Source organism: Oryza sativa, chromosome 1 (genome assembly GCF_034140825.1).
Source record: "Oryza sativa Japonica Group chromosome 1, ASM3414082v1".
Classification (NCBI taxonomy): Eukaryota; Viridiplantae; Streptophyta; class Magnoliopsida; order Poales; family Poaceae; genus Oryza; species Oryza sativa.
In genome coordinates, this window is record NC_089035.1 from 699,884 (window position 1) to 717,729 (window position 17,846).

Sequence of the window (17,846 nt, forward strand, 5' to 3'; positions counted from 1 at the left end):
TCCATACCAATCTCATCCCATTTCCACACTGGGATGGGTAGAGGTTGTAATAATCCAGCTAGCTTCCGATGTTCCGCTTTAATCCTTTGACAAGTATCGCAATGAGCGACAAACTGCGCAATGTCGGCTTTCATCCCATTCCACCAATATTTCTGCTTTATATCCATATACATCTTGGTAGATCCTGGGTGGATGGAATATGCTGAGTTATGTGCTTCGTTCATGATGATCTGTCGGAAGTCTCCTTCCTTTGGTACGCATATTCTATCTTTATGCCATAGGGTATCCTTATCGTCCACTCTAAAGTCCGGTGCTTTATCTTCTCCAGTATATGTTCGGATTTTCATTAGATCCTTATCCGAACTTTGGGCTTTTCTGATATGATCCTCCAGAGTGGGTCGAACACTCAGCTTATGGCTGGAACTTTGAGGGATGATGTGCACATTCAATCGTGCCATTTCTTCCTGTAGATGGGCATCCTTAGGCCCAAAGGGCTTTCGACTTAAGGCATCTGCTACCACATTAGCTTTACCAGGGTGGTAATGTATTTCCACATTATAATCCTTGACCAGTTCTAACCACCTCCTTTGCCTTAAGTTCAAATCTGGTTGGGTGAAGATGTATTTCAGGCTCTTATGGTCCGTATAAATCTCACATTTATTGCCGATCAAGTAGTGTCTCCAAATTTTAAGTGCATGCACTACAGCTGCAAATTCCAAATCATGGGTTGGATAATTCTACTCGTGAGGCTTAAGCTGTCGGGAAGCATAAGCCACTACTTTTCCATCCTGCATAAGGACGCATCCTAGTCCTTGGCGGGATGCATCACAATAAATGATGAAGTCCCGTTGAATATCGGGTAATGTCAGTACTGGGGCAGTGGTCAGTCTTCTTTTTAGTTCCTGGAAGCTTCTCTCACAAGCCTCAGTCCAAGTAAACTTCTTCTCCTTCTTGAGTAGTTCCGTCATGGGTCGGGCTATCTTAGAGAATCCTTCAATGATAAGTCTCTGTCCTACAAAAGGATAAATCTAGTAACTTAGAAGGATAAGTGGAGGTCCTGGTGAAGGATAACTCTTGTAAACTTAGAAGGATAATCTGGGTAACTAGACAAGGATAAATCTCCCAACCTACGGAAGGATAAGTCTGTGTCCTACAAAAGGATAAATCTAGTAACTTAGAAGGATAAGTGGAGGTCCTGGTGAAGGATAACTCTTGTAAACTTAGAAGGATAATCTGGGTAACTAGACAAGGATAAATCTCCCAACCTACGGAAGGATAAGTCTGTGTCCTACACAAGGATAAATCTAGTAACTTAGAAGGATAAGTGGAGGTCCTGGTGAAGGACAACTCTTGTAAACTTAGAAGGATAATCTGGGTAACTAGACAAGGATAAATCTCCCAACCTACGGAAGGATAAGTCTGTGTCCTACACAAGGATAAATCTAGTAACTTAGAAGGATAAGTGGAGGTCCTGGTGAATGATAACTCTTGTAAACTTAGAAGGATAATCTGGGTAACTAGACAAGGATAAATCTCCCAACCTACGGAAGGATAAGTCTGTGTCCTACACAAGGATAAATCTAGTAACTTAGAAGGATAAGTGGAGGTCCTGGTGAATGATAACTCTTGTAAACTTAGAAGGATAATCTGGGTAACTAGACAAGGATAAATCTCCCAACCTATGGAAGGATAAGTCTGTGTCCTACACAAGGATAAATCTAGTAACTTAGAAGGATAAGTGGAGGTCCTGGTGAAGGATAACTCTTGTAAACTTAGAAGGATAATCTGGGTAACTAGACAAGGATAAATCTCCCAACCTACGGAAGGATAAGTCTGTGTCCTACACAAGGATAAATCTAGTAACTTAGAAGGATAAGTGGAGGTCCTGGTGAAGGACAACTCTTGTAAACTTAGAAGGATAATCTGGGTAACTAGACAAGGATAAATCTCCCAACCTACGGAAGGATAAGTCTGTGTCCTACACAAGGATAAATCTAGTAACTTAGAAGGATAAGTGGAGGTCCTGGTGAAGGATAACTCTTGTAAACTTAGAAGGATAATCTGGGTAACTAGACAAGGATAAATCTCCCAACCTACGGAAGGATAAGTCTGTGTCCTACACAAGGATAAATGTAGTAACTTAGAAGGATAAGTGGAGGTCCTGGTGAAGGATAACTCTTGTAAACTTAGAAGGATAATCTGGGTAACTAGACAAGGATAAATCTCCCAACCTACGGAAGGATAAGTCTGTGTCCTACAAAAGGATAAATCTAGTAACTTAGAAGGATAAGTGGAGGTCCTGGTGAAGGATAACTCTTGTAAACTTAGAAGGATAATCTGGGTAACTAGACAAGGATAAATCTCCCAACCTACGGAAGGATAAGTCTGTGTCCTACACAAGGATAAATCTAGTAACTTAGAAGGATAAGTGGAGGTCCTGGTGAAGGACAACTCTTGTAAACTTAGAAGGATAATCTGGGTAACTAGACAAGGATAAATCTCCCAACCTACGGAAGGATAAGTCTGTGTCCTACACAAGGATAAATCTAGTAACTTAGAAGGATAAGTGGAGGTCCTGGTGAAGGATAACTCTTGTAAACTTAGAAGGATAATCTGGGTAACTAGAGAAGGATAAATCTCCCAACCTACGGAAGGATAAGTCTGTGTCCTACACAAGGATAAATCTAGTAACTTAGAAGGATAAGTGGAGGTCCTGGTGAAGGATAACTCTTGTAAACTTAGAAGGATAATCTGGGTAACTAGACAAGGATAAATCTCCCAACCTACGGAAGGATAAGTCTGTGTCCTACACAAGGATAAATGTAGTAACTTAGAAGGATAAGTGGAGGTCCTGGTGAAGGATAACTCTTGTAAACTTAGAAGGATAATCTGGGTAACTAGACAAGGATAAATCTCCCAACCTACGGAAGGATAAGTCTGTGTCCTACACAAGGATAAATCTAGTAACTTAGAAGGATAAGTGGAGGTCCTGGTGAAGGACAACTCTTGTAAACTTAGAAGGATAATCTGGGTAACTAGACAAGGATAAATCTCCCAACCTACGGAAGGATAAGTCTGTGTCCTACACAAGGATAAATCTAGTAACTTAGAAGGATAAGTGGAGGTCCTGGTGAAGGATAACTCTTGTAAACTTAGAAGGATAATCTGGGTAACTAGACAAGGATAAATCTCCCAACCTACGGAAGGATAAGTCTGTGTCCTACACAAGGATAAATCTAGTAACTTAGAAGGATAAGTGGAGGTCCTGGTGAAGGATAACTCTTGTAAACTTAGAAGGATAATCTGGGTAACTAGACAAGGATAAATCTCCCAACCTACGGAAGGATAAGTCTGTGTCCTACACAAGGATAAATCTAGTAACTTAGAAGGATAAGTGGAGGTCCTGGTGAAGGATAACTCTTGTAAACTTAGAAGGATAATCTGGGTAACTAGACAAGGATAAATCTCCCAACCTACGGAAGGATAAGTCTGTGTCCTACACAAGGATAAATCTAGTAACTTAGAAGGATAAGTGGAGGTCCTGGTGAAGGATAACTCTTGTAAACTTAGAAGGATAATCTGGGTAACTAGACAAGGATAAATCTCCCAACCTACGGAAGGATAAGTCTGTGTCCTACACAAGGATAAATCTAGTAACTTAGAAGGATAAGTGGAGGTCCTGGTGAAGGACAACTCTTGTAAACTTAGAAGGATAATCTGGGTAACTAGACAAGGATAAATCTCCCAACCTACGGAAGGATAAGTCTGTGTCCTACACAAGGATAAATCTAGTAACTTAGAAGGATAAGTGGAGGTCCTGGTGAAGGATAACTCTTGTAAACTTAGAAGGATAATCTGGGTAACTAGACAAGGATAAATCTCCCAACCTACGGAAGGATAAGTCTGTGTCCTACACAAGGATAAATGTAGTAACTTAGAAGGATAAGTGGAGGTCCTGGTGAAGGATAACTCTTGTAAACTTAGAAGGATAATCTGGGTAACTAGACAAGGATAAATCTCCCAACCTACGGAAGGATAAGTCTGTGTCCTACACAAGGATAAATCTAGTAACTTAGAAGGATAAGTGGGAGTCCTCCTGAAAGATAATCGTAGTAAATTTCCAACTATGACGAAGAAGGATAATTCGGGCCACTGCAGAAGGCTAAATCTAATAATCTACGCAAGGATAAGTCTGTGTGCTAGGAAAGGAATAAGTGGGAGTCCTACAGAAGGATAAGTTGGAGTCGTACAGAAGGATAATTTCAATGACTGCAGAAGGATAAATATAGTAATCTTCCAACTCTGTCGACGAAGGATAATTCGGGTCACTAAGGAAGGATAAATCTGCCAACCAACCCAAGGATAAGTCTGTGTCCTACAAAAGGATAAATCTAGTAACTTAGAAGGATAAGTAGAGGTCCTCGTGAAGGATAAATCTTGTAAACTTAGAAGGATAATTTGGGTAACTAGACAAGGATAAATCTCCCAACCTACGAAAGGATAAGGCTGTGTCTTACACAAGGATAAATCTGGTAAACTTAGAAGGATAAGTGGGAGTCCTCCTGAAACATAATCGTAGTGGGAGTCCCATCACCGTTCCTATTGACCAAGCGAAAGTCGGTTTTGCCTCCTGAAACATAATCGTAGTGGATTTGCCTATCTCTGAATCAGAGATGCAGATGCTGGTAGCCCGGTTGTTTAGGGTTCTGGCCATAAACTTTCTGTTATCTTTCTAAACAATTTCACGCATTTTGTAATTTTCGTATACCAAGTTTTTTCTATCTATCGTTTAATAAAACTAGCGTCTAAGCTTTTGGCGGGCTTAGAGCAAAACAGGCCAAAAAACAATGCAAAATGCTCTCAGCTCAGGTATAGTTATCCTTGTTTGTTATCCTACATCCAACTTATCCGTCTCAAGTTATCCTTGATCCAGTTATCCTTGTCTTCAGTTATCCGCATCCAGTTATCCTTGTCTGCCGTTATCCTTCACAAGCCCCAACAGCGATGATAAGTATATAAGCCATCACAGGTCGCATAATAGAGCTCACAAGGTCAGGTAATATAAGAACCAACAGCGATGATAATAATAAGTATATAAGCCATCACAAGTCGAATAATAGAGCCCACAGGTTCACGGTAGTATTTACCACAAATACCAACAGTTAAATAGCTGTACACATTGTTGGCAAAAAAGACCACAGTTCACATAGCAAAATACTAAGTGCTAAGATAGAAATTCATCTAGATAGCTATTCGAACAATGCTAAAATTCCATCAGGCACATCTGCAGTGTTTTCCTTGTGCTGGATAAGGCATGTCAAAATCCCTCGACTGTAAGATTTAATGTATTGATCCCGCATCTGCAAATTGGAAAAAAAAACAGAGACAAATGAAGTTATAGACAGTATTTTCAGAACTCCATAACAGGTTAAAAGGGAAGTTCCGTCACCAGACCTTTTCATCCCAAGTCAGCTTGTTGAGCACTCCTGCCACACCTATGAAATGTTCAAGAAAATACATGGCTGCGAACACACTGTCATTGGGCTGTACACAAGACGGAAAAAATGACAGAGATTTTTCATCAAATGACACTGTTTTGTAGTTGCAGTCTCCTAAGACTTTGTTTAATTTCTTTCCCAAATCCAAAGCGAAATTTTTAATTTCGTCGCCACCGTTGTTGCAAAGAATACCGATCTGTTTCATATTCTTCAGTTGGAAACAGACCACAATCCATTCACCAGAGAATAAGACAGGGCAGTATATCTGCAAAAACAATGTGTATGTAACACATCTTGGTTTTTGGAAATTAACAGTTCCAAAAAAAAAACATGTATTGATGCACAAACTTACAAATCGATGAGGAAACTCCACTGCTGATTTCTTTTCGTTGGATCCACCGAGTGCATCTTTAATCTTTTTCTTCATACCTCCTTTGCCCTGCACTTAGGGGAAAATTAAGTACAAGATATTCTGTTATAGTTCTTAAATTTGCTGGGAAAGCAATGTTTTTTTACCTTGTATAGTGGTGGGACAAAGATCCTGCTGTCATCAGGATACGTATTGTTCTCCAGGTATTTAATAAATAATGAGATAATATCCCCGGCACACTCAACTTTCTGGAACGACTGTTCTATTTCAGAACCAGTCATTGCGATAGCTCCGAAATTCAATATTACTTGTTCCTTACTTTTCCAATTGGAAACATGACACATCAGTATAGCAAGTTTTACAGTTATATAATCATAAAGTTTCGAGATACATACCAATCAGTGGCAAGCTCATAAACCTCTTTAACTATCGCATCATCAGGCCACTCGCGTCTAGTAGTCTTTATAGCAGTCCTAACCTCTTTAACTATCGCATCATCAGGCCACTCGCGTCTAGTAGTCTTTATAGCAGTCCTGGTAGTTGCAATTCGGCACCTCTTGCCCAGTTGAATTAAGTCATTATCCAAGCTTGACCTGCTCTTCTCTTTCCTTTTCTTCTCTTTCTTCTTTCTAGAATAATAAACTATGTCTTTATCGAGGGCATGGGATGGATTTTGTTCTCTGCGTGGTGGGGATGATGGCACCCCTTTTTCACCTTCATCCACCTCGTTGCCTCCAGCCTCATCATCGCTTGTCCTTGAGCGTTCATTGTCTGTTCTTGTATCCAGGGAACTTCCCTCACTGGATCTGTTGGCCTTCCCTTGAGCTTGGGCATCGTCCAGCTTCTGGTTACCATCGCTTGTCCTCGCATGATTCGCCTGGTTGCCTGCCTCAGCATTTTCTGCTATTCCCACACTGGATCTGTCAGCCTCCTCTTGGGGTTGGGCATCTTCCAGATTCTTGTTACCATCGCTTGTCCCTGGTGAGGATGGTGGCAGAGGGCCATCATTACGCCCATCTTCATGACTCATGGGGGATACTGTCAGATTTGGGCGTGGAGGGGAATTTCGCAAATCTGAAGGGGGTGGTGACAAACATATGGTGTCGTCCAAAATGTGATATTCATCTTGAGCTATGACCTCGTCACTTACATCCTTAGGATTGTTGTTAGGATTCTCATATATGTCCTTCACAAGTTTTTTGCGATACATTAATACATCATTCTGCATTTTTTTGGGCATAAAAAAGGAACAAACATGAGTTATGAATTGTCTAGGACTTTTAAAAGTAGCCAAAACTGTTAGTTGAATAGTTGAATAAAAGGCGTTACACTAACCTCATTGATGTCATCTATTTTCATTCTACCAAATCGTTCCATATACAGCAGCATATAGAATCCACAATCGGATCTGCAATAATCATTTGCATAGTTAAGAATTTCGATCATTGACCATTTAATGCAAGGGAACTGATAGCATCGGTTATAAGTGAAGGATAACCCAGCATAGGAAAACTTGACAACAGAATCATATGATAATTTCTAAGGTAATTTCATATGAAAATTATTAAGTGAGGAAAGATAAGCTCTAAGTGAAGATGAAGAATTACCCATTCGTTTGGCTCTTAAGGTTTGGTGTTTTAGTGCTGAATGAAGAAAAATCAATATGTCCCCCCTTCGCAAAATATTTTTCCAACGCCGATAGCTGAAAGAATGCAATAAGGTGAGCTTCCATATGCACCCTTTGTAGAACATTTTATAAGTTGAAAAGTCATCTTCTTAATCTTACCACAGTTTCCGTCGCACTTCTAGTGCCCCGTGATGGAAGGGAATCCAGTATATACCTTATTCCATTCTCAATGTCCACCACGAGCAAGTACCAATGTAAACCAGAACCATCCAAAGCTCGAATGAGGATAGGGACAAATATCTGGAAAAAAATAAACTTTGTTTAATTCATGGCTTAATGCAAGAAACGGAACAGGATGGCAGAAAAGCACAAACCTGCTTCTTTTTGGCTAGGTTAGACAACTCCTTTTCCACATAGCCTCTGATTAGGGTTAAACCCAACAGTTCATTCTGGACACAATAGAAGATATGGTGAACGTTGACAATATAAAACATGTATAGACATTACATGTGCTTAAATTGATACTTACCACAGCAGATTGACTAAGGATTATTTTGTCTTTCCATTCTTCCTCCTCCCTCCATATGGAGCATTGCACGTCCACAATGAAGTTACTTATCCATCCATTCAGTTTCATGCTTTTTACAAAATCATGTTCTGCAATGGTAATGCCATTAATATCCACCGCAGCCTTATTGCCGAAATGTTTCTGTTCCCAATCGGCTTTTGACATAATGTGTTTTGAATAGAACTCATCCAAATCTTTATATCTGAAAAAAAAACCAAGCCTTTATTAAGAAAACTGTGTTATAGTAAAGGGGAAAAAAACGAAAAGGATAATCCCTCACGGCATGCTTAGTCAGATCTGACCCATTCTCACTACTGCCCCACACTTCATTCTTGCCAACCCAGACCCAGCCAACATACTCTCTCTCCAATCAGTCCCCCGATATGGCAAAGCTCTGGGAGGACCTATTCCTTATCCACTGAAGAAACTAATCAAGACATGGCACTGGAGAGATGGAAGTGTGCTCGTGGGTTGAACAACAGAAATCAGAGAGGAGCCTAAAATGGTTTTGGAACTTTAAGGACCAAATATAACTGGTATTGCTCATGAGAGACTAACCTGTCTACCAAGCTTTCCATTTTCGAGGGCATCTGTGACTGAGTCTTCATGATCTTCTCATACATCTCTACAATCGACGAATGATTTTGCTTTACAATCTTGATAGCGTCGCTGTGCAGATAACGAGGCATGTGCTCCAAAGAAGATTTAACAAAATCCTCTAATGCAGGAATGTGCGCAACCATGTCGTTCTTGGCACCACTGTCTTTCTCAGCTCTCTCACCATATCTTTTCACAACTTCCTTTCTTCTTACCGCGGGGTTGACATGCGTGCCCTTTTCTTCTTTATCCCCTTTTTCGCCTTTGTTTTTGCCAAGACGAGTGCGCTTATTTTTCTGAAAAGGAGCAGGGATAGTGTATTCAAGTGTATGTATTATATAGGAACAATGATATGTTGAATTTAGAACCAATATTCTTACATACTTTCTGCTTTCCAGACACTTTCTGCACCTTCACCTTCTCACATTCATTATAGCTTCTTGAATAACAGGTCTCTTCGGTTGTGCGAAACTGAAAATGGGGCATGGATTAAGTGTGTTTGACTGTAACATTACAGGAACAATGGCATAATGCTTAAAAATCAGATTCTTACCTTGAGGTTGTCAAACCTCTTGCCATCCTTTTGCATAGTTTCCTGCACCAAATCGGTCACCATAGATTCGCCGTAGTAACAAATTCTTGGCGTCTGAGAGACATCGCTTTCGGATTTTGACTTTAGGAAGTCCAAGTAATATAACTGTAGGCATAAGTTTACCGTTAGATAAATTTACTATTAATGATGAAAAAATAATGGTTTTAAAGATACTTACAAGAAGCACAGTCACAGGACCACTTATGTATACAGACGCGACACCACCAGGCTTGGTTGATTTGGCACCAGGCTTGGTTGATTTGGCTTGCGATTTCCACCATGATTTAACACCATCTTTTAAATGGTTGAGAAGAACCTTGCGCCAATTAATTCTTTGTATCCTTGCAAGGTTCATACCCGCTTGCATCTGGTGTAGAGTGAGATAACCATCCTTTTCTGGGAGCAGCAGTGTATGGAATGCGATGAAGAAGAAGCACTTAACTTCCAGCTCAACATCTTTGGTCTCCTTGGCTTCTTCCATCACATCACGTAAATAATCAACGCCAATCTTGCCATTCATAATAGTTTTATGTTTTCTATCCCTTTTCTTTTCATCTGCAATGGGCTCACAATCATCAACACTGTCAGGGAGCTTCAACAAATTGTGAACAGCTTTCTTGATTTCTCCTTGCTTCTTAGTGTCCTGCTCAAATTCAAGGCTCTCACCAGAACCTTCAGGAACACCAACAACATGTGCCACCACATTCTCCGTGATGGGGGGTAACTTAGATCCTTCAATCTTAATCTCAACACCTTCAGATGTTTGTTCTGTATGTGTATTGTTCATAAGAAACCTCAATATCTCTCTGTTACCAAAACCCTCTAAGGACATATACAGTAACTGCTCAAAGCCTGCTGTTATAACCACGTTCCGTGCATCTGATGACAGTTCCTGAGCTGCTAAAATGACGCTGTTCGGACTGGACCGCGTATGAATCTTGGGATCCTTCATTTCAACCTCTGCAGTAGAAGCCTCCCCCTCTTTGGTAGCATCAGCATCCCCCTCTTCAGTAGAAGCAGCCTCGTCTTCTTTGATAGCATCAGCATCCCCCTCTTCAGTAGAAGCAGCCTCGCCCATATTTGCAACCTCTAAATTCACCTCCTCTCCAGATCCCTCCCTCCCAGAAGGGCCCATTGATTCTCTGCACAATCCAAGATAAATGTCAAGACAGAAAGCAATAAGGATGAACTCGTGGATAAATGCATGAATACATGGATTTGAGTGACATTTGTGTATCTATTCTATACATACGTGAATACATGGATTTGAGAAGCTCAACATAAGTCCTTGTGTTTGTGCCAGTTCCTATTCAGATGCAAGCAAGTACTGACCAGCCGCCACAGACGAAGGAACACCAGGGGAAGAATAAATAGATAAAGGATAAACAGACGCCTAGACCCTGAACCCTAAGCCCGGATAACCACAGTCGAAGGATAACCAGGGGAAGGATAAATAGATAAGGATAAACAGACGCCATCCCCGATTATCCTCACATCAGACGCCTAGACCCTAAACACATCAGAAAAAGGATAAACACAGTCGAAGGATAAACCAAATCTTGACTTACCAAAGTGATCACAGTTTCCCGTGCGCTCGGGGAAGGAGAGCCGGAGGTAATCGTGGAGGAACGTCGGGGCACGGAGCGTCGGGTGAGGATCGTCGGGTGAGGCTTCTGGCAAGAAGGTGAGGAAGCAAAGAGGTGAGGAAGCTTCGAAATTTTGGGTGGGGAACTGGCGGTTTTGTTTAAATGGAATCGGAATGGTTTTCTGTTTCGCAAAAAAAAAACGACAATGTAAAAAAAAACGCGTGTAAAAAAAAAAGAACACTGCCGCAGCCGAGGCCCGTGCCCTCGCCGGTGGCCATCGGCCTGCTGCGCCGCCGCAGCCGCGCGTTTGGCCAGCCCGCGCCACAGGTGCCTAGCTGGCAGCCGCGCGCCAACGCCGTAGCAGCCGCTCGCCTCGTTGCTCCCGTGCTGTGCTCTGCTCATGGCCTGACTTAGAAAGGGGGCCGGGGGAGGCAGGGAAGCCCGGCGGCGGCGGCGGGTTGCGAGGGCGGCGACGGGTTGCGGGGACGCCGGCAGCCGCAAGACATCCGGTGCTCTCGCCGGGGACGACCCGAAGCAACCCGCCTGAGCTGACCTGAGTTGAGGGAGGCCTGAGTTGAGCATTTTGCGTCCTGGGCCGCGCTTGGACTGTGCCAAAGTTGCTGGTCGTGCCAGTGTAATCTCAAAAAAAAAAAAACTAATACGAGTGATTGTAAATAGGTTGTAACAGTTGTGACAGGTAAAACGGAGGAGGGTAAACAGGGTGACAATCTGGTGGTTTGAGCAAATGTGAGAGAGGTGGGTGGGTTTATAGCTCACGCACACTTTGGGTTTATCGTGGGAGGTCCACGATAAAAGCGCAAGCAGATGCACGCGGTGTGAGAGGTGGGTGGGGACGCCAGACTTACGGCGTAGGAAGTCATATTCCGACCTCACCCCGCTAGGCGCAATCGGTGGGACGGCTTGGTGGCAGAAGGCGGAGCTGGCCGCGAAGGACAGAGGATGGGGCGAGCCGGCAGATTCGTGACCTTGGTCCCGTGATGGCGAACTGCGGACAGACGAAGGCACGGAGCAACTTGCGTAGTGCGTGTGGACGCCTGGCTTAAGTGACGCAAAGGGCAGTGGCTGGCACTAGTGCGAGTGCGTAGGAAGTCATATTCCGACCACACCCCGCCCCCCGCGATCTTCTCGTTCTACCTTTAGGTGCTAGCGAGTCACAACTCGAGCAAGGTGATTAATCATACGACACTACGCCTGGTCGACCTTATTATTACCAACGACAAGTGACAAATAAAAGAAGTTTCCTAAAGTCAACCGCGAATATTAGAAATACTGAATATCATGAATAGAGTACTGAACTTGTGCGACACGCACAGTGCCATGCTGCTAAATTGACTCAGATAAATTTTACAAAAAATATACCACGATATAGAGTACTGAACTTGTGCGACACGCACAGTGCCATGCTGCTAAATTGACTCAGATAAATTTTACAAAAAATATACCATCGTGGTATATTTTTTGTAAAATTTATCTGAGTCAATTTAGCAGCATGGCACTGTGCGTGTCGCACAAGTTCAGTACTCTATTCATGATATTCAGTATTTCTAATATTCGCGGTTGACTTTAGGAAACTTCTTTTATTTGTCACTTGTCGTTGGTAATAATAAGGTCGACCAGGCGTAGTGTCGTATGATTAATCACCTTGCTCGAGTTGTGACTCGCTAGCACCTAAAGGTAGAACGAGAAGATCGCGGGGGGCGTGGTGTGGTCGGAATATGACTTCCTACGCACTCGCACTAGTGCCAGCCACTGCCCTTTGCGTCACTTAAGCCAGGCGTCCACACGCACTACGCAAGTTGCTCCGTGCCTTCGTCTGTCCGCAGTTCGCCATCACGGGACCAAGGTCACGAATCTGCCGGCTCGCCCCATCCTCTGTCCTTCGCGGCCAGCTCCGCCTTCTGCCACCAAGCCGTCCCACCGATTGCGCCTAGCGGGGTGAGGTCGGAATATGACTTCCTACGCCGTAAGTCTGGCGTCCCCACCCACCTCTCACACCGCGTGCATCTGCTTGCGCTTTTATCGTGGACCTCCCACGATAAACCCAAAGTGTGCGTGAGCTATAAACCCACCCACCTCTCTCACATTTGCTCAAACCACCAGATTGTCACCCTGTTTACCCTCCTCCGTTTTACCTGTCACAACTGTTACAACCTATTTACAATCACTCGTATTAGTTTTTTTTTTTTTTTTTGAGATTACACTGGCACGACCAGCCCAAACAACTTTGGCACAGTCCAAGCGCGGCCCAGGACGCAAAATGCTCAACTCAGGCCTCCCTCAACTCAGGTCAGCTCAGGCGGGTTGCTTCGGGTCGTCCCCGGCGAGAGCACCGGATGTCTTGCGGCTGCCGGCGTCCCCGCAACCCGTCGCCGCCCTCGCAACCCGCCGCCGCCGCCGGGCTTCCCTGCCTCCCCCGGCCCCCTTTCTAAGTCAGGCCATGAGCAGAGCACAGCACGGGAGCAACGAGGCGAGCGGCTGCTACGGCGTTGGCACGCGGCTGCCAGCTAGGCACCTGCGGCGCGGGCTGGCCAGACGCGCGGCTGCGGCGGCGCAGCAGGCCGATGGCCACCGGCGAGGGCACGGGCCTCGGCTGCGGCAGTGTTCTTTTTTTTTTTACACGCGTTTTTTTTACATTGTCGTTTTTTTTTTGCGAAACAGAAAACCATTCCGATTCCATTTAAACAAAACCGCCAGTTCCCCACCCAAAATTTCGAAGCTTTCTGACCTCTTTGCTTCCTCACCTTCTTGCCAGAAGCCTCACCCGACGATCCTCACCCGACGCTCCGTGCCCCGACGTTCCTCCACGATTACCTCCGGCTCTCCTTCCCCGAGCGCACGGGAAACTGTGATCACTTTGGTAAGTCAAGATTTGGTTTATCCTTCGACTGTGTTCATCCTTCGACTGTGTTTATCCTTTTTCTGATGTGTTTAGGGTCTAGGCGTCTGATGTGAGGATAATCGGGGATGGCGTCTGTTTATCCTTATCTATTTATCCTTCCCCTGGTTATCCTTCGACTGTGGTTATCCGGGCTTAGGGTTCAGGGTCTAGGCGTCTGTTTATCCTTTATCTATTTATTCTTCCCCTGGTGTTCCTTCGTCTGTGGCGGCTGGTCAGTACTTGCTTGCATCTGAATAGGAACTGGCACAAACACAAGGACTTATGTTGAGCTTCTCAAATCCATGTATTCACGTATGTATAGAATAGATACACAAATGTCACTCAAATCCATGTATTCATGCATTTATCCACGAGTTCATCCTTATTGCTTTCTGTCTTGACATTTATCTTGGATTGTGCAGAGAATCAATGGGCCCTTCTGGGAGGGAGGGATCTGGAGAGGAGGTGAATTTAGAGGTTGCAAATATGGGCGAGGCTGCTTCTACTGAAGAGGGGGATGCTGATGCTATCAAAGAAGACGAGGCTGCTTCTACTGAAGAGGGGGATGCTGATGCTACCAAAGAGGGGGAGGCTTCTACTGCAGAGGTTGAAATGAAGGATCCCAAGATTCATACGCGGTCCAGTCCGAACAGCGTCATTTTAGCAGCTCAGGAACTGTCATCAGATGCACGGAACGTGGTTATAACAGCAGGCTTTGAGCAGTTACTGTATATGTCCTTAGAGGGTTTTGGTAACAGAGAGATATTGAGGTTTCTTATGAACAATACACATACAGAACAAACATCTGAAGGTGTTGAGATTAAGATTGAAGGATCTAAGTTACCCCCCATCACGGAGAATGTGGTGGCACATGTTGTTGGTGTTCCTGAAGGTTCTGGTGAGAGCCTTGAATTTGAGCAGGACACTAAGAAGCAAGGAGAAATCAAGAAAGCTGTTCACAATTTGTTGAAGCTCCCTGACAGTGTTGATGATTGTGAGCCCATTGCAGATGAAAAGAAAAGGGATAGAAAACATAAAACTATTATGAATGGCAAGATTGGCGTTGATTATTTACGTGATGTGATGGAAGAAGCCAAGGAGACCAAAGATGTTGAGCTGGAAGTTAAGTGCTTCTTCTTCATCGCATTCCATACACTGCTGCTCCCAGAAAAGGATGGTTATCTCACTCTACACCAGATGCAAGCGGGTATGAACCTTGCAAGGATACAAAGAATTAATTGGCGCAAGGTTCTTCTCAACCATTTAAAAGATGGTGTTAAATCATGGTGGAAATCGCAAGCCAAATCAACCAAGCCTGGTGCCAAATCAACCAAGCCTGGTGGTGTCGCGTCTGTATACATAAGTGGTCCTGTGACTGTGCTTCTTGTAAGTATCTTTAAAACCATTATTTTTTCATCATTAATAGTAAATTTATCTAACGGTAAACTTATGCCTACAGTTATATTACTTGGACTTCCTAAAGTCAAAATCCGAAAGCGATGTCTCTCAGACGCCAAGAATTTGTTACTACGGCGAATCTATGGTGACCGATTTGGTGCAGGAAACTATGCAAAAGGATGGCAAGAGGTTTGACAACCTCAAGGTAAGAATCTGATTTTTAAGCATTATGCCATTGTTCCTGTAATGTTACAGTCAAACACACTTAATCCATGCCCCATTTTCAGTTTCGCACAACCGAAGAGACCTGTTATTCAAGAAGCTATAATGAATGTGAGAAGGTGAAGGTGCAGAAAGTGTCTGGAAAGCAGAAAGTATGTAAGAATATTGGTTCTAAATTCAACATATCATTGTTCCTATATAATACATACACTTGAATACACTATCCCTGCTCCTTTTCAGAAAAATAAGCGCACTCGTCTTGGCAAAAACAAAGGCGAAAAAGGGGATAAAGAAGAAAAGGGCACGCATGTCAACCCCGCGGTAAGAAGAAAGGAAGTTGTGAAAAGATATGGTGAGAGAGCTGAGAAAGACAGTGGTGCCAAGAACGACATGGTTGCGCACATTCCTGCATTAGAGGATTTTGTTAAATCTTCTTTGGAGCACATGCCTCGTTATCTGCACAGCGACGCTATCAAGATTGTAAAGCAAAATCATTCGTCGATTGTAGAGATGTATGAGAAGATCATGAAGACTCAGTCACAGATGCCCTCGAAAATGGAAAGCTTGGTAGACAGGTTAGTCTCTCATGAGCAATACCAGTTATATTTGGTCCTTAAAGTTCCAAAACCATTTTAGGCTCCTCTCTGATTTCTGTTGTTCAACCCACGAGCACACTTCCATCTCTCCAGTGCCATGTCTTGATTAGTTTCTTCAGTGGATAAGGAATAGGTCCTCCCAGAGCTTTGCCATATCGGGGGACTGATTGGAGAGAGAGTATGTTGGCTGGGTCTGGGTTGGCAAGAATGAAGTGTGGGGCAGTAGTGAGAATGGGTCAGATCTGACTAAGCATGCCGTGAGGGATTATCCTTTTCGTTTTTTTCCCCTTTACTATAACACAGTTTTCTTAATAAAGGCTTGGTTTTTTTTTCAGATATAAAGATTTGGATGAGTTCTATTCAAAACACATTATGTCAAAAGCCGATTGGGAACAGAAACATTTCGGCAATAAGGCTGCGGTGGATATTAATGGCATTACCATTGCAGAACATGATTTTGTAAAAAGCATGAAACTGAATGGATGGATAAGTAACTTCATTGTGGACGTGCAATGCTCCATATGGAGGGAGGAGGAAGAATGGAAAGACAAAATAATCCTTAGTCAATCTGCTGTGGTAAGTATCAATTTAAGCACATGTAATGTCTATACATGTTTTATATTGTCAACGTTCACCATATCTTCTATTGTGTCCAGAATGAACTGTTGGGTTTAACCCTAATCAGAGGCTATGTGGAAAAGGAGTTGTCTAACCTAGCCAAAAAGAAGCAGGTTTGTGCTTTTCTGCCATCCTGTTCCGTTTCTTGCATTAAGCCATGAATTAAACAAAGTTTATTTTTTTCCAGATATTTGTCCCTATCCTCATTCGAGCTTTGGATGGTTCTGGTTTACATTGGTACTTGCTCGTGGTGGACATTGAGAATGGAATAAGGTATATACTGGATTCCCTTCCATCACGGGGCACTAGAAGTGCGACGGAAACTGTGGTAAGATTAAGAAGATGACTTTTCAACTTATAAAATGTTCTACAAAGGGTGCATATGGAAGCTCACCTTATTGCATTCTTTCAGCTATCGGCGTTGGAAAAATATTTTGCGAAGGGAGGACATATTGATTTTTCTTCATTCAGCACTAAAACACCAAACCTTAAGAGCCAAACGAATGGGTAATTCTTCATCTTCACTTAGAGCTTATCTTTCCTCACTTAATAATTTTCATATGAAATTACCTTAGAAATTATCATATGATTCTGTTGTCAAGTTTTCCTATGCTGGGTTATCCTTCACTTATAACCGATGCTATCAGTTCCCTTGCATTAAATGGTCAATGATCGAAATTCTTAACTATGCAAATGATTATTGCAGATCCGATTGTGGATTCTATATGCTGCTGTATATGGAACGATTTGGTAGAATGAAAATAGATGACATCAATGAGGTTAGTGTAACGCCTTTTATTCAACTATTCAACTAACAGTTTTGGCTACTTTTAAAAGTCCTAGACAATTCATAACTCATGTTTGTTCCTTTTTTATGCCCAAAAAAATGCAGAATGATGTATTAATGTATCGCAAAAAACTTGTGAAGGACATATATGAGAATCCTAACAACAATCCTAAGGATGTAAGTGACGAGGTCATAGCTCAAGATGAATATCACATTTTGGACGACACCATATGTTTGTCACCACCCCCTTCAGATTTGCGAAATTCCCCTCCACGCCCAAATCTGACAGTATCCCCCATGAGTCATGAAGATGGGCGTAATGATGGCCCTCTGCCACCATCCTCACCAGGGACAAGCGATGGTAACAAGAATCTGGAAGATGCCCAACCCCAAGAGGAGGCTGACAGATCCAGTGTGGGAATAGATCTGGGTTTGTGTGTCTACTACCTTTGATGTCACTGAGCTCACCACAAAAATCCTTAACTCCC

General features: G+C 43.1%; 1 protein-coding gene and 1 non-coding gene across 2 annotated transcripts; one reads left to right on the forward strand and one right to left on the reverse strand.

The window, feature by feature from the left end:
- Nucleotides 1-5,078: 5,078 nt before the first annotated feature.
- LOC4326122 (uncharacterized) lies at nt 5,079-10,730 on the reverse strand. The gene is made up of 16 exons (XM_066304130.1): nt 10,726-10,730; nt 9,431-10,394; nt 9,214-9,357; nt 9,045-9,131; nt 8,622-8,956; nt 8,025-8,265; nt 7,870-7,944; nt 7,655-7,795; nt 7,476-7,570; nt 7,204-7,276; nt 6,347-7,090; nt 6,264-6,286; nt 6,015-6,186; nt 5,851-5,937; nt 5,455-5,763; nt 5,079-5,360 (listed from the first exon to the last, which is right to left on the reverse strand). The coding sequence occupies exons 1-16, from the start codon at nt 10,728-10,730 to the stop codon at nt 5,250-5,252; spliced, it is 3,606 nt and encodes a 1,201-aa protein (XP_066160227.1). The 3' UTR covers nt 5,079-5,249.
- A 6,036-nt stretch (nt 10,731-16,766) lies between these two features.
- Nucleotides 16,767-17,776, forward strand: LOC4326123 (uncharacterized). Its single transcript, XR_010739873.1, has 4 exons — nt 16,767-16,899; nt 16,984-17,078; nt 17,278-17,350; nt 17,464-17,776. It is a non-coding gene; the product is annotated as an uncharacterized protein (transcript).
- The last annotated feature ends 70 nt before the right edge of the window (nt 17,777-17,846 follow it).

Bases quoted from the DNA above. Each gene is read 5' to 3' on its own strand.
- LOC4326122 (XM_066304130.1), bottom strand. The intron at 9,132-9,213 runs GTAAGAATCTGA...CCCCATTTTCAG, and splicing joins AGAGGTTTGACAACCTCAAG to TTTCGCACAACCGAAGAGAC. The intron at 7,277-7,475 runs GTAATTCTTCAT...TGATTATTGCAG, and splicing joins CTTAAGAGCCAAACGAATGG to ATCCGATTGTGGATTCTATA.